At 35.7% G+C, this 17,836-nt stretch overlaps 1 protein-coding gene across 1 annotated transcript; it reads left to right on the top strand.

The window, feature by feature from the left end:
* The first annotated feature begins 2,545 nt into the window (after positions 1-2,545).
* LOC130968802 (uncharacterized) lies at positions 2,546-10,947 on the top strand. Its single transcript, XM_057894268.1, is given in 15 exon segments — positions 2,546-2,970; positions 4,019-4,188; positions 4,770-4,873; positions 6,242-6,308; positions 7,601-7,693; positions 7,771-7,935; positions 8,041-8,181; positions 8,273-8,350; positions 8,741-8,853; positions 8,932-8,992; positions 9,426-9,593; positions 9,887-9,988; positions 10,340-10,429; positions 10,512-10,527; positions 10,530-10,947. Coding segments are annotated over 15 exon segments (1,692 nt in total). The 5' UTR covers positions 2,546-2,690; the 3' UTR covers positions 10,574-10,947.
* Positions 10,948-17,836: the final 6,889 nt, after the last annotated feature.

The raw sequence follows: 17,836 nt of genomic DNA, 5'->3' as shown, positions 1-17,836 counted from the left end.
ATCTCAGCCATTGGCAATCCTCCCACTGTCACAGTCAGCTCCAACTGATAGTGTAAGTAAATTACTGAAGGAGTAATCTGTATTATTTCTTAATGGTTAGGGATTTATGTGTCTTATTTCTTAATGGTTAGGTAATTATGTGTCTTATTTCTTATGGATAGGATGCTCCATCTAGTCAGGATCATAACATACATAGTCAGCAACTCATGCCTAGTGTAAGTTATTGAGTTTCAATGTGAATTGTTGATTAATTAATGACTAATTTGTCTAATCTTTATGACTATTTGAAATACATCTCAACCCAGGTCTCAAGTTCTGTCACCCCAGGTCCTTCCAACCCTGTGGCAGCAATACCAGTAGCATCCCAAGTCAGGCTAGGTCCAGTACCCAGAAGGACACCATTTATGCCTCCACTCCAAGTTCCATCTACAACCCACCAAAAAGCTCAAGCAACTCCATCAAAGATGAAGTCCAAGCAAAAGATATTCAGGCATCCAGCTCCACTATGCGCTAGTCCACTCCCACCTCAAAGTCAGCCGAATCCACCTGACCCACATCCACCTCAAGTCATCCCAGGACCAAGTGCAGCAACTACCCAGTAGACATTAGCAGCAGCAAGCATGACCACAACTAGACTACTCAAATTCATTCTTAATCCACCTTCCATCGTGCCAAAGAAGTGCAGAACTGTGTGACTTTGGGCATTCCACTATGCCTTGTAATAGCTTCTAGTAAACTTGGTTTTGCATTTTGGCTTATACTTATTTCTAGACATCCTCGAATTAGGACCTGTATTTTGTGTTTGAGGCTTACTTTTGTCATGTTAAGCTTCATCAAACTCTGCACTTTAGGAGACTTTTTCATTTTGGAAAGCTTTAGGAAACTCTTTATGTTATCGAACATCAATTTTCATTGTTTATGTATGCTACTATTAAGCCTAATTCTTCAGCGTTTTCATGTTTATGTAGATATTCAAAACATAATTTGAACATACTGATATTATAACTAGAGTTGCATTTAGATTACAGGATCCATAACTTGCCAAAATGGCATGTTTCAATACACAAGAAAATCCTAGAACATCCCATTCTCTATCATGATTTCTATAATTTATCTCTCAAGCAATAGATACATAAAAAGCAAAAAAAAAAAAAAAAATAGCACATATAATTACAACAATACACCAAGCTCATGGGTTTTTCTTCTTCTCCAAAGCAATAATATTCTCCTCCAAAACAGCCATTCCATGATCCAATTCCTCTTCCTCTTCTACAACTTCAACATGTTTCTCACCCAAATGTCTGCTGTCACAGATGCAACAATTGCTTCCTATTATGGCAAGATGCTCATCGATTCAAACAAAAAATTTGTAATGAGTTTCCTTTTCTTGTCAAAATCTCCAAAATCAAGTACTGTCTGTCTGCAACCATCTCAGATCAAACCAAAGCCAAATTTTTTTAACTTACCTTATAGAATGGACAATCCAAGAAAATTCTGTTAGGGTTGCTAATGGTATTCGACATATACATTATTGCATAAACTTTGCAGAAGCACCTCGGGGCGACGACATCATTCAGATCTCCAGCATGAACAGCACATGGAACTAAGCTTGAAGCAGAATTTTCTTGTCTGACTCCACTTACGCTTCTTCATGAAGTTCATGATGCCCCCTTGGTAGCCATTGTTGAAATACGTAGAATTCTTCTCCTCACCACCAGCCACCAGCCTAAACGAACAATCCAAATGAATTTGAGGATTAGGGCAGCGACCTAAACGACGTGCATTGAGCAACCGGGACTTCTTTGTCCATTTTTCAAAAGCTCCATTCCACTAACGTGCCACGTGGGCAGCCGTAATGCCAGATAAGCAGAAAGGGAGTCACGCTAGACTTTTTTGTTGAGTCTGACGGAGGCTTTTGGACGGAAAGACTGATTCATCTAACTTTTAAGGACGTCAGAGACTTAAGAATATTTTTCAATGGTCAGGAACGAAAATGTACGCGAGATAAAAAATCAGAAACCTACTTGTTAAGTTTATATATTAAAAAAATTTTATTAAAATAATTTATTAAAAATTTAAAAAATTCAAAATTTTAATATATTTATTAAATAAAAATATTTAAAAATTTTCACTAAAATTTATTATGTGCCTTATATTAGCTAAACCTATAAATTAATTATTAAATTAATCTAAATTAGTAAAGAGACTATTAAATTTGATAAGAATTTTTTTTAAAAGGCTAGAAATTAGAATTCATTCAAGAAACGATTTTTTTTATTTTATAATAATTAAAAATAAATAATTTAATTTTTTTAGAATTCTAATTCTCATTTTTTCTTATTAAGATAAAAAATAATCTGATTTTTAAATTAATTCTCACACTTCTCAAACTTAAATTCTATTTTATTTATATTATAGTCATTCTAAATCATGAAATTAAGTTTTAAATAAAAATATTTAAAAAAAATTCTTTTCAGGTTAAATAATTTCCAAACTGAAAATTAGAATGGGCATCTGCGCCCAAAAGAACACAGCTACATACAGCCTACAAGAGCAACGAAACCCACAACGTAGGTTGTCTACCGTAGCTGGGCCCTTAAAACTCTACACTACCGCCACAAGTCACAACCACATTGTTCTTTTCTTCTCTTTTGAAAAACCCTAATCGGAACCAGATCTCTACGTTGGCCATGGCGCCTAGAAAATCACCGCGCGAGCGCCAAATGCTGGTACTCGAGTCGGTCATCGCCCTCGTGTTCGTGCTGGTTGCCTGCGTCGAGCTCTGCGACGGCGCCACCGTCGTCGATGTCTACCGCCTCATTCAGTACGACATATCCGGCGCCCCCTTTGGATCTCGCCTCGCCGGACTCAATCACCACGCCACATCCCTCCACTTCTCTCCGCACGCCGATCTCTCTCGCACAGTACTTCTCATTCCTCTTCGCGAGTTCAACATCTCCTTCGTCAAAGGTTCTTCTACTTAACTTCTTCATCATCATCTTTGTTTTAGGTTTGTTAGTTTGTGCTGGGACTTGACATAAAATAACTTTTATGCTGCTTAACGTAGTTCGAAGTTAAGTATGCTACGAATCGCGTTTAAGGAAAGGTGATTTTATTTTATTTTATATTCTTATCTTTTAAGGTAAGGCGTTTCAAACACTATTAAATAGGCGTCCGTTTGTCTGTTCTTCAGATTTTCATGTTCGAGGTGGATGATTGATCTTCAGTGTTGATTTTGGTTTATAATTTGATTAGCTAAGAGTTATGAAAAGATGGATTCAGGTTAATTCCTAGTTTGGGGTTTACCAAAATATTGACAGAATTTGATTAGGCCTTTATTTTTATTTTTTTTGGTTTTAATATTAATAATAATGATGATGATAATAATAATTTATAGATTATTGTTAGACATTCTAATGGGCTTGGCTTCTTTTAATGTTATAAGAGGATATTTTTTAACTTGTGTGCGAGAAGTATGCAGAACAGACAGGGAATAGTAATAGAAGTGTTGAACTACAACGGGGTCTTATAGTACGGAAGTGCTTGTTAGAGATCGAGAGTAAGAGATAATATGCTGGATGGTTAAGGTGTCTATCCTTTTAGTAGTGTTATATAGTCAGATGGGGACGATGACAACTTAATATCTGGCCATACAGGCAACTTAGTGACCTATAGTATTAGTTTTGGACTTTGGACATTTTACAGGGATCTTGTTTAAGCAGGGGAAATATTAGTTTTGGACTTTGGACGTTTTACGGGGATCTTGTTTAAGCAGGGGAAGTATGTTCTATTTGAGTTTATAGGTTAGCAAAGGTGTCTAACTTTCTCTGCTGGCATCAACCCAAGAAATATGTTATATAATAGTCAACCTCTAGATATAATTACTAAACGATCAAAGCTGAATGCCTAGTATGTCTTGTCGCCATACTTTATATTGATTCTTATATGAAGAATTCCATTCTGTTTTGAACTACTAAATTTGCCAAATTTGTTATTTTCTGTGCCAATTTTGTGGCAGAATATATTGCAGAAAACAAGCCTCTGGGGGGTTTGTTATTCTTGCTGCCACAGATATTCAATTTTGAAAATAAAGGTGAAGTGGGAAGTAACCATTTAGATGGAACTGAAGAGTTGCTGAAGAATGTGTTGGCTGAACTTGAACAGATACTTATACGTACCAACTTACCTGTGAGTGAATTTAAGATGGTTTATTTTGTTCTGAGAATTATCATTACTTTTATCTTTCGGAGTGTTTTTTTATAAAACTGAAGTGGGATAGAAAAGTCAACTGATTTGTTCATGAATAATGAATTCCTAAACAATGTTTCTATGTTACTGAGTTATATTGCCTTGGAAGGTATTTTTTGTTGTGAATTATCCATGTGATGAAGTGATTTTTATAAACTAACTTCTTTCTTCTAAAAAATGTCTTCCAAATGATCCAAAAAGGAAATAATTACTTTATACCATTTTGATACAAAGGAATGCATTTGTTGTTTCTTTTTGTGTGGGGTGACAACCTTTTGTGTGATGCTAAGGAATTTGTGCTGTAACTATTGTTGTTCATGAGGCATTGTTTGATTCACGTAACTGGCCCGACATTTTGGATAACGCTTTATTTTTGTTGTATTCTTATTATTCTTCTTATTATTATTATTATTATTATTATTATTATTCTGTTTCTCTGAGTGTCTCATTATCCTTTTATCTTTATCAGTTTATATTTTTCGTTAAAGTGTAACCTTTTAAGATGTTGCATCTTTTTACAGTATCCTGTTTATTTTGCTTTTGAGGATGACAACATTAATGCTGTGTTAGCTGATATCAAGAAGAGTGATATCACTGGTCAACCAGCTACTGCAACTACTGGCGGGTGAGTTCAACTCTCTAACAAATTCAATGCTTTAATTAAATTTTGCAAAACCTTTTTAATGGTCAAGGAGACAAGGAATGAAGTGGACTGATTGATTTACTTAATTGGATATCCATACTTAATTACCTTGTGTATTTCCAACTTTTTAAGTATTAGAACATGTATTGTTGAACTTGAAGTCTTGAACACCTCATGTACCCGTCTTTTGGATTATGTTTTGTTATGTCAAGGTATTCAAAGGCGATAGGCGCCAAAAGTTGCACGTCTCAATAAACAAAGGCTTTAGAAAGTAGTAGAATACACATTTTCTATTGATACAACAACAAAGTCTTATTTTACTAGGTGGGATAATCTATATGGATAAAACGACGCCATTGAGCTCTATCATGTATCATGACAATGAGATTGTTTATACATAAATTTTCTTTGACCACCTCATATGGCCTTTTTTTATTTTCCTCTACCTTTTGTCCCGTCTACCTTCCATTTCGTTCATCCTCCTAACTGTGTGGTCTGTCAATCTTCTTTTCACATGTCGAAACAACCTGAGATGAGATTCTACTATCTTTTTTTATACATAATATAATTTGCAAGTCTATTGTGCATAGTAAACTAAACAGTTCATAATGATAATTAGGCATAAATCCTTAAAGAATAATAATGTTCCTAATAGGCTTCATAATAATAGGTTATAACCAAAAACTATTAATGGAATACCGAAAATTTACCAAAAGAGAAAAGCTCTGAAAGTTTATCAATGAAAAGAAAGATTAGATCTAGTGTGCATCCATGGAGTCATAAAAAACGAAGAGGTGGTCCAGCGGTGCCCCGCTAACATCTCAGCTTTTGCTGTGATGAAGGTCAATCAGTGGTCTTCTGTCTTGTCTACAGGTTGCTTTTGAAAGATTTGACTCTTTGGATAAAACCTAATATCTTTTAGGGTAGTAGGGTTATATATCTAATACTTTATTGAGCTAAGTTGGATAATTTAGTGTATTTTGGGCTGACACTAGGCCTCTTTAACAAAAGTGATGATTTCTCTCATCTAAAATATAGAGAAACAAATTGCTGCCTCATTGCAAGGTGCTCTCGCCTTGGTGCCTTCTTAGAGCTTCAAAAGTTCCATTTAAGCACAAAGAAAAGCGCCTCAACAGGTGAGGCATAGAACCATTTCTTGCCTTGCCTCTAGTGCCTAAGCGCACTCTTGACTACACTGAGTTATGTACTGATTTAATGTTGCTGCTTTCTTTCCTAATCATTTTGTTTTCCCTTTTGTTATTTTGGGTTTTTCTTCCGAATGCTGTGCCATTTGCACGTTTATTTTTGGGAGTAACATTTTATTTATTTTTTTTCATGGATTTGTTGCAGATACAAATTTGTTGTTTCAGCTCTAGAACCAAAGAGTCTTGTCTCTCCATCCATTACCAACATTCAGGTTTTTGTTCGACCAATTTTAGAGAAATAATATGTGGATAAGTACTACTGGTGATGGAATTTTAGATTGTGTACAGTAGCTTTGAAATCTGAAGCTTTTAAACATCATACTGTGCTTCTCTGGAAAAATCAAATTGATTTGATTTTATTAATGAAAATGCTTATTAAGACCATAGTTTTTAATTGCGCATTACGGCTCATGGCGGTAAGCCAAAAATCCGCCATAAAATTATGGCGGGTGGCATTGCGGGAAATGGCGGACTATCTAAAAAATACATGTATATGCACAAAAAACATGCAGAAAAATTCCGAAAGTAATAAATTATAAAATCTAATCAATTTATGCAACTTTCTACTCATAAGGCATCTAATTAATTCAGCAAATGCAGTAGCAAATTAAACAAATGAAATAACATCAAGTCATAGTACACCATGGGATATAAGAGGCAGGGGGCAGGGACATTAGAGTCAAGGCATTGTAAATAAAAGGAAACGGGAAATAGAGGTTTATAATATAATTTATAATACCAACCCTATGTAAATAAAAGGGGAATTGGGAAAGTAAAAATGGGTAGGTAGACCAGAAGTCTGGAACAGAAACTAAGTTATTCAGCAGAGAGAGAGAGAGGGAACCCGTGGCTTGCAGGGCAGCCCAGAGCAGAGAGGGAGAGCTAGAAGAGATTTTTTGGACCGTCAGAGAGGAAGAGGCAGTTTTCTGAAGAAAGGAGGATGAGGAAGGTGAGTTGTAGCATTTTAGGGTTTCCTAAATGACCAAACTAACCGTCAATATTTTCAAAAATCCAAAAAAGCCCTGCAATTTCTGCCATTTTTATTGCGGTCCGCCATGGCGCCATTGCAATTGCGGCTGCCATTTCGCTCTCTGTGAAAAACTCATTGCGGCGACTGGTGTATGGCAGCAAGGAAGATATCCGCCACGCCATAACATTATGGTGCCGCCATAACCGCTTTTTTAAAACACGGATTGAGACTTAAGAGGCATAGTATTTCTTCTGATTTTGCATACTTGTGTCATGAAATTTATACCTATGCATGAAGACAGTTTTATTTATTGTTGTTGGAATATGAACATATTTTGAGCTGTGAAAATCCTGGTTCTGCTTTGTAGACATGTATCACAAATTTAAGGGAAATCACAACTTGTGAAATGGTTTCAGTCCGCTGTATCCACTATATTACACAGCAAACATGCACAAATGTGGCCTGAATTTCAGAACTGTTGGTTTTTGTATAAAACTTTTGTGGATATTGGATGCATATTTTATATGGTTGCAGGGGTGGTTGACAGGACTGAAGGCAGGTGATGATGCACATCAATTACCCACCATCGCAATAGTGGCATCATATGACACCTTTGGAGCTGCTCCTGTATGTTATTTTATTAATTTCACTAATAATACCAGAGTATATATTGTGTGGTTGGGTTAAAATATTTGTAATTGTAGGCATTATCAGTGGGAAGTGATAGTAATGGAAGTGGTGTTGTGGCTCTTCTTGAAGTAGCTAGGTTGTTTTCACTTTTGTATTCTAATCCAAAGACCAGAGGCCAATACAATCTGTTGTTTGGGCTAACATCTGGTGGGCCTTACAACTACAATGGAACTCGTAAGGTGATATGCTTTTTTCTGGAAGCTCACTTGCTGATAGGTCTGCCCATTCAGTTGAATTTCTCCATTTGTTATTATAAGTGTGTTACATAATTTTGCAAATTACAGTGGCTTCGGAGCTTTGATCAACGATTGCGTGAAAGCATTGACTATGCTATTTGCATAGATAGTATTGGCTCCTGGGAGAATGAATTGTGGATTCATGTGTCTAAGCCTCCAGAAAATGCCTACATTAAGCAAATCATGGAAGTAAGCAAATTATCACACTGATCCTGCTTTAGTTAAATGGATTGACTTGTATTTTTGTCTTAATGGCTTCTGATGGAACATATTGGTGTAGGATTTTTCAAGTGTTGCAGAAGAGTTGGGCTTTAATGTGAATTTGAAGCATAAGAAAATAAATATCTCAAATCCTCGAGTAAGTGTAAAATTCTAGCTTGTGATATTTCTCTTGTTTAGCTCTTAAGCAATTTATAATTATCACTATTAAGTCTCGTGTAGCTCTTCATTATATGTTCAACAAAGAAAAATTTGATTCACGATAATCTGGGGTTGAACCATCCACTTCAATTTCTTTTCTTTGTTGCGTCATTCATAAGATCCTTTTAGATTTGGTTGCTGAATGAATATTTGATGATTTGTTGTTGGCTCTCGAGTGCTTACAACTTTCTTGCTGTAGTCAATATCAGACTGTGCTTCATGTCTCATTGTTGTTATGTTACAACATCTATTGCAAGCATGGTCTTCATATATTTTCTGTTTAAATCCTACTGCTAAAGCTGGCATTGAAGTTAGTCATCATCTGTAGGTAGCTTGGGAGCATGAACAGTTTTCAAGGTTGAGAGTTACTGCTGCCACTCTTTCTGAACTTTCGGCTGCACCTGAACTGCTAGAAAAGACTGGTGGTTTGATTGACAGCAGGTTCTCTTTTGAATTAAATTCCAGAAATTTGTCTTTTGATTCTTTTCTGTACTATTCACTGAGTTCTTCATTGTGCAGGCATTTTGTAGATGAAAAGGCAATTATCAGAGGTGTGAAATTAGTTGCTGAGAGTCTTGCAGTAAGATGAATTCTTTCTTCTAGTCACTGGAATTTACTTCTTTCCTCATCCTTCTTGGGTTTATATTCTCACCTTGTCTTTCCTTATCCATCTCATAATTAAATTTTTAATGTAGCTATAGTATTTATATAGCAAGGCATTTCCTGGATGGATCAAACTCCTGTAAAATGAAGAGATTGGTAAAGTGAGAAAGTAAGCAATTAGTCGCTCTCTAAGTTAAGATAGTGGGACTCAAATGTCATAGAAGTTTCAAATTCAATAATGATTAACTACTCACTTCATCACTTTACCAATCTCCTCATTTTAGAGGATCTTTTTCCTTTCGTGATAGTTGAATACATGTACGTTAACTGATATTCTGATACCTGTCTTTCATATCTACTTTCTGCACACAAAGTTCCTTTTTTTTACCTGTTTTCTTATCTTTCTGCAGCGGCATATTTACGGACATCAAGGAAAGAACATCCAAATCTTTGCAGACAACAGTAACTTGGCTGTAAATCCTTATTATATCCGATCATGGTTAGATGTTTTGTCCCAAACACCTCGAGTGGCACCATTTTTCTCGAAAGATGATCCTTTTGTCATGGCTCTGAAAAAGGTATTTTGCTTGCTGGATCATGTATACCATGGCATTTGTTTCAAGCTAAGGAAAATGGGAATTGGGAAGGTTGTGACGGTGCCTCAGTTAGAGGCTCAGGAATGTTTGCAGCTTTTTTTTTTTTTAATTTCCTGATGTATGTGTTTGCAAAAATCTTAGAATGTCTCCTGTTTTCAGTTGGTAGGCAGTTGGATCTGCTTTGGGCTATGTTCTAAGTGCTATTGTGGTGAGATGTTTCTGATGTAGATTATCTCCATGCTTGTGTACTTATCAAGTGTTCTACATTCCTGTAGGAATTAGAAGATCATACAGATGAGGTCAATCTGCAACGTGAAGCTCTAGATGGGATGTTCACATTTTATGATTCTACTAGCGCAAAGCTGAACATATATCAGGTATTTGGAGTTACTTCTTTTTACCATTTTTCTGAATAGGAAGTTCAACAGTTGGCACTTTTCTCTTTTCTGCATTTTGAGTGGCTTAAAGCAAACTTGAAAGGGTATTCATTTGACAATTTTGCTATGACTATTGCAAGTCCTGACCATCAATTTCTTGGGGATGCAACAATTTTTGGGTTATCTGATTTACCTTTTCCCTTGCTTTTTTTTAATGGACATCCTTTAAAGGGGGTTTGTTTTTTACAGCAAAAGGACTTTCTATTTCCAATTAAATATCTTGCTTTTGATTATAAATAAAATTAAACATAATCGGTTTGTCTTGATAGTAATTGTTTTATGCTTTTGCAGGTTGCCAGTGTCACATTTGACTTGTTATTGCTTCTAGTACTGGGGTCGTATTTAATTGTGCTCTTCAGTTTCTTGGTCATCACAACTAGGGTACCTATTTATTATCCAACATCTGTTGCAAACCTTTCGATAGCTTGTTTCTGTGCACTAAATTTTAATGATGCTCTGTCAGGGTCTTGATGATCTGATCAGTTATTTCGGCGGCCTCCCTCACGAAAAGTGAAGACTGCATAATTACCGGCAGGTTTTTCTCGGAGTGTTTTTTTGCACAGTTCTCATGCTTCAATCTCAATAGTTGCTAATCTAAGAAATTACACAGGATGAGGTTTCCATGAGAAGTTCTATACAGGAACCCGTCATTTGTTGAAGTTGGTTGGATTAGTTGTTAAAACAGAATGTTATTTATCTTTGGCCGTGCTAAAATATGGACACAAATTTTGATACTTTGCACGTCATATTCTGCAGTGGAAATACTAAATGCTTGTGGTGTGAAGTAAATTAGTAAACGTAGTGCTCTACGTAGGGGTGCAAGCGGGTACGGACAAACCTTCCTACCCGATTATATTGGACATTGGACCCGTTGAGTAATCGGATCTAATTGGATAAAACCCTATTATACCCGCCTCTAGTTGTTAGGTTCTCGGGTTCATGGTTACCAAAACCAAACCAATCCGAATACTGATTAGTTTAGGGTTCATCTTCAGTCATTTTGAGTTCATTTTTCGTTTTCTCTCTAATCCAGCACTAGAATATTAAATTAGGTAGAATTTATGGGTATTTCGTATCAACAATTGTATAAAATATTTTATACTTCAATACATTAAAATCAAACTTTTTTTAATGGAAAACTTTTAAGATAATACGAAAAAGCAGTTCATTTTCTTGCTAACAACGTGGAATTGAAAAAAGGCCGAAAGCGTTAGCAAATGCAGTTTAGAAAATTATGACGTGACCCGGAATTGTACCTCTTTACGCATGCCATTTGTTCCACCTAGCAACACGTGCGTTTAATATTATTATTATTATTAGGTTAAATTTTAGGGTTGGTTTTTACACTAATGAAATTGTAAATTGATTTTTATATTTTAAAATTTTATAAGTGGTCTTAAGGAGAATTAAAATTTACAATTTAGTTTTCGTCATTTAAAAAGTTAATGATTTAACAGAATATTTTCAGCATATTTTCTATTTTAAACATGTGAGATGCACATGTTTAACAATAGGAACTAATTTGCAATTTTAGTGAAAGTATGGGGACTAACAGTATAATTTAATCATTTAAAAATGACTAAAAATTCTATAAACTATTTGAACCCATCTCGCCCCTCCCTAGCTCTCTCACTCTCACTTTTCAGAATGACATCCTAACTCCAACGCTCTCTGTCTCTCACCTCAGTTTACCGTCGCTGCACCGGATCCACCGTATTTATACTTACGAGTTGGGTTTCGCCTCCTTCTTCCATCTCATCTCTCTTATCCGGCGACTTTTTCTTCTCTTCCAATCCCAATACTGAATACCGATAAATGGAAGAGCAATTTCAATCCCAAACATGCTCAAAGTGAACAATTCAATGTTTAAGAAGAAAATAGCAACAATCAACATAAAAATAGCAACTCAATTTATTAGTGGATCTGGCACGGTGACGAAGGCGAGAGGCACAGCGATGGTGAGTCGAGGTGAGAGACAGAGAGCGCTGGGGTTGAGGTGCTATTTTGGAAAGTGAGAAAGTGAGAATGAGAGAGTTTGGAAGGGGCGGAGTGGGTTCAGATAGCTTAGGGAGGTTTTTGGTCATTTTCAAATGGTTGAATTATACAGTTGGTCCACATACTTTCACTAAATTACAAATTGGTCCCTATTGTCAAACATGTGCAGTTCACATGTTTAAAATAGAGAATATGCCAAGAATATTCTGTTAAATCAAATACTTTTTGAACGACGAGACTAAATTGCAAATTTTAATTCTCTTTAGGGACCAATTATGTAATTTAACCTTATTATTATTATTAGAAAAAATATAACGCCAGTTAATTTAAAAATTTATAATTTATAATTTTTAAGATGTAAAATTTAAAATTTAAAATAAGTAAAATAATTTAAAAAATGGACTAATTTTAACTGGAAAAAATTGGTTTTATTATTATTATTATTATTATTATTATTATTATTATTATTAGAGCATTCAAAATATGGTGGTGAAGAGTTGGAATTAGACTTCCCTAAGTTGAACATGGACATGGTAAGCTGAGCACTAGAAGAGCCAGAGGCAATCAATCTGGATTGACACGTGATAAAGCAATAACAGGGAGGAAGAAAGACTCCAACTATCAAGGGCCTTACTTTGTAGGCGACATGAATGAATGCTTGAAAGTTAAAACCTTCGACCAATGATTCCGCCACCAAAGTAGAGAATCGGCCCATAAATTCGGTCCCAAATATTCAACACCCACATTGGCTAACACATCACATCGAACACCGCGCAAATCCTATACCTCTACTTTTTCTGCACATTACTGCAGCTGCATGCCTAACTACCATAAAGTCCCTTCAAATAATATCATCCAACTAATACCAAAAAGAAACAAATAATAATAGGAAAAGTATCATCTAACTTAAAAATTAGTCAAATTTGTTTAATTTAAATTCTTCAAAAAGTAAGAATTAAAAAAATAATTTATATTATTTAATTAAAATTTAATTTCTTATACATATTCAATATAAAAATTTCATAAACGTTGATTGCACAATAATTATGGTTGTACAAACTTAGCATTATATATAAGTACATTTTATGTTGTTTATAAAATTTTAGCAATATTTAAAAGAATTAAATTAAATTTATATTCTTTATTATTTGATAACATGTTTAATTTAACAAATAGAAAAATTAAATTAAAAAAAGTAATAAAAATGCAATATTAATTTTAGTTTTTAAATATTGACCAATTACAAAATAGATATTTTGTGTGCACGTTTTTTTCTTTTTAAAATTCATCTTTTCTATATGTGCATGTTTTTTTTTTTTTTTTTTTTTTGCAGCACTTAGATAATATAATCAATCATTTGTTATGGCTTCAAGGTGCCTACCGTTTTTCCCTCTCCACCGCGTTATGGTGGTGCTCCACCACCTTCGCCAGTCTCCATGGCTGAACGACCTCCATTGCCACCACCCTCATCCACAATGCCGCCACCACGTAGACCGCCTGTTCCGCCACATTGATGAAGTCCAACATTATATTCGCCGCTACAGGCTACTCCCTACGGTGGTAACCCACAGCAGGCGTCGCCCTCTAAACCAGTGTAACCACCACCGGGAGCAGTTCATGGAACTTAGAAGGGTTCACCAAAACCAACTACGAGAGTCACTCACAAGAATCCGACGGTGCATAAGGCCTCTTAGGCATTACCACATCTTTCACCAACCGGACCAGATCACACGTTACTACCAAAGCATGAACATCCTCAACATTTTCACCAACCAACTATAAGAGGTGAGACAGGGTTAAGGACCGTTTCAAATATAAGGAATGGTTGTTTCAGAATCTGAAGAGGTGGTGTTTGGGTTCACTAGCACCCACATGATAACGCTTAATTTTGTGTTATTGCCGAGTCTCTTCTTCAAATGTGGCTTTGAATTGTTGCAATACGCCTTTCAAAATGTACGTGGATGCATAGATCCAATCATACACAAGAGAGATACGAACGACCAGAGGCCTCCATTAAAACCAAGCTTCAACAGGCTAATCCATTTCCCTTCCTTCACTTTTTACCTGCGTGCAAGAGATAACCCTTTCAGCTTACTCCAGTCATCGAAACAGAATTTTAGACCCGAACTCTTGATTCCCTTCGGTTGGGGAGAATATCTTCCATCAATTTCTGCTTCTGTTCCTTCTGCCTAGGTAGCCCTTATAAATTTTGCTATAGCAGGATTATTTGTCAATTACTCTTGTTAGCTTGTTAGTCTGGCCCATAAAATTCGAGAACTTCAACGACCAAAATGTCATTCTTAGTTTGTATCCTGTCTTGAAACTTGGAAGCTAGTTCACTACTTTCCCAGAGCTTTATCTTCTTTCATCGTCATTGGTCTCATTTAGATGTATTTGTCTCATAGTCAATGTGCTACTAAGAATAATATTAAGCTTGCTTTGAGTTTAAATATGTGGAACCGAACTTTCATAGCTGCGATCGTTGTCTGTATATTCTGTGACATAGATCCAACATAAACCATAGACACAAAAAAAATAAGGATGGTGATGCCACGCAGATCTACGTCGTCCGTGGAGTAGATCCGGCAGGGGACAAGATGATGACGAACAATCGAAGGGAGGAGGGAGTTGTTAAACGAATGCGAAGTCCTTGGAGTTGCCAGTGCAGTGGTCTTCGGGGATGAAGATGTCGATGGCATGTCGCCGTACGTGTGGAAGAAAGGGAAGAGGTCATAGGCGATTGTACGGAACGTTACTACGTTTAGACAGGGGTTTTGTGCTTGCAGATTGCAATAACAGCTATAGCCAATACTATTTGGGGTTTAGGGATTGCATATTAGGGTTTGTGAGGAGGAAAGAAATAGTGAAAGCTTTCGTGAGAAATCGAGAATGTTGAATTAAATATATTCAGTTAAATCTATAAAATCTTTTCCGAAACTAAATACATACAGGAAGGTGTTCGAGTATTTCATTGTATTTTAATAAAAAATGCGTCTTTCGTTTTTTGTTGTTATGAGGAGCCAATGGAATATTTATATAATGTGTACAATGGAAGTTTATGAAGTATTAGAAATATAACCATTAGTGTTACATGATGTGGTATTAGAGTGTTAAATCCGAAAGGTCAAGAGAAAATGTTTATTATCCTAGTAGTCGGATGGTTATTCTATATAGTATTGGAGATGTTCATTTTGTAAGTCAATAGTCAATTGTACACATTGTACAAATAGTTCATTGTCTCGCTAACGAGATCCTTTTTTTAAATATGGATATTTATGTCAATAAATTATATCTCAAATAACTTAATCTTTCCATACTTATCTAAGAAATTGTAGATTCAAATTTTTTTATTTTTGATAAAAAAAATATGAATAATTATAATAAAGAGACTCAATTTTTTTCGGTTGACATTAGTTAATTTTTTAAAAATTATTTTATACATTTTAAATTAAAAAAATATATTAACAAATATTAACTAATTAAAACTCAACTCTCTATACTTATTCAATAATAAAATATACGAAAAGATAAATTGAAACAAAAATTTTGTAGCTGAAAGCGTGAAATTGTTAATCGGGAAAGCATTGTGAAGAGGAGACCTGTACTTCCCTTCACCCACCAAAAAGGAGACACCACGACGTTTTGGTGTTGTCCTATGCTGTCAACTTCGCGCTTAGCCAACTATTGTTGGGATAGCTGAGGCTAGGATGGGCCTAGCATGATTGGCTCAATATTCAATGCAAGTATTGGATAATAAAAATGTAGTTTTTTCTTGTTTGAAAATGATGGTAAATTTTGAGATGGACCCATTACCAGCAAAATTGGCGGCGGAGCTTCATGCGGCACCAGATAGCTTCGACAATACTATGGAGGCAGCAAAGAGGAGCAAGCGGCGGCGGCATGCAACGACGAGGAATGCAAAAGCAAATTCATGGCAGACAGAACCAGAGCCACTCAAATAAGTGAAGGCGGGAAGGGATATGTCATCGTTTCATCCAAGGAAGTAAAAGAAATGGCAGGGTAGAAAGTGGCATGGAGGTCCCGTAGAGAAGATGAATTGGGGAGACTTTCTTAATTTTTGGTCAGGGCCAGCTTGTTGGCCCAAATCCAAGACAAAAAACAAAGTTTGAACAAGATTGAAACTGAGGAACCACCAAACAGGCCACCGAATTTCGGGACAGGAAACACAGAGGAGCTAGTGACGATGATGGAGAATTTTGAGAATGGAGGGGCTCATGAAGCCAACCCGCAAACCGTTGTTTCTTTCTTTCCACATCTTTACTGATGATTATTATGGCCTGGAACACTAAGGTTGTGAACAAGGCTACTGTTCGCACTCTTGAAGAATTATGTAGTGTTTATAAGCCAGATATTGTTTGCTTGTTTGAAACACGATGTAGTGGAACTAAGGCTGTGGAAGCTATTACAATTACGGGATTTACTTTTTCTATAGTTGAAGAAGCTGTGGGATTTAGTGGAGACATATGGATTCTGTGGAATACTGCTAAGCTTAGATTAAGTACGATGGATTCTAATCAGCAGTGCATTCACCTCCTATCTGCTATTTATGCTAGTCCAAATGAAACGTTGAGAAAGGAGCTTCGGGAGAGTCTGTATATTTAAAAAAAAAAACAATTAAAGATCCCTAGATGTTAATTGGTGATTTCAATGATAATTCAGTCGTAGCCTGAAGCTCGACGACGTTCTTTTGTGTAGCCTCCAACAACCAACCTCTCCTAGTAACAGCCTCCCATTCTTTTAAAGTACTTGCGGCGGCGGTGTTCTTCTTTGCGTCAGTCAGTGGCACTCTCCTAATCTCCCACTTAAGATCTCCCTCCGATCTGATATATCTTCTCTTCGATCTTCTACTTGTCTCTCTCAGCTTTCCCTTTCTAGCAGTCGAGCTCCAAGCCTCTCATTCTCTCAGCGGCAGCAGCGAAGCTCTCCCAGCTCTTCTTCCAGCTACATCTTTCAGTGGCATTCTTGTAGAGGTCTTCTTCTTTGTCAGGTAATTTTTAAATTTTTTTCTTTTATTATTTAATTTAATAATTTTATAAAATCACTGAAATTTGAAATTTTGTTGAGTTAAAATTTTATAATTTGTCAAGTTAAAAGTATGTGGTTTCTAATTGTTGAGTTATAATGTGATTTAAACTTGAATGTTTAATGTGCATTACAAAATGGTTTATAATGTGACTAAATTTTTATTTGTATTTGCATTATATTACGTTTTAATAAATTAATTATAATTATGTAAGTTTGTGTGTTTATATTTATTTAATTAATTAAAAATTAGGAGGGTCGGCTCGTTGACATGCTATTAAACATCATGGATTAGGATTCTAGTCCATTTAAGTTTAGCGGGGCGGCAACAGTTTTGATATTTTTGTTTTATTAGGAGCTGGATGGGCTTTCAGGAAAAATGGATAAAGTGCCAGATTAAAATAGTGACGCTAGATTTTTTCCTTTTTGGGTCGATGTAACAGGAGTATTTTTTTTTGGGTCATGATGCAACAGGAGTTGGTAATGCTGGTAGAGCTGCATGTCTTTTTCCAGACTATAAATTTGAGGCCTAAGCCTCGCTACTTTTTTCCTTGGGCTCTGAAAGCCCATAGCAATGGCATGAATACAAACAGTTTTCCCGTTCATATGTGCGTGTGGACATTATCATATGATTATTTTGTATGACCCCAAAAAAATAACAACTTAGTTAATCATATGATTATTTTGTCTGACCCAAAAGGATTTTTTTTATTGGGTATATTTATTGATTATTTTGTCCTATCAGTATCA

The sequence above is a fragment of the Arachis stenosperma genome, chromosome 3 (assembly GCF_014773155.1).
Source record: "Arachis stenosperma cultivar V10309 chromosome 3, arast.V10309.gnm1.PFL2, whole genome shotgun sequence".
Classification (NCBI taxonomy): domain Eukaryota; kingdom Viridiplantae; phylum Streptophyta; class Magnoliopsida; order Fabales; family Fabaceae; genus Arachis; species Arachis stenosperma.
This window is presented reverse-complemented; position numbering and strand designations above follow the sequence as displayed.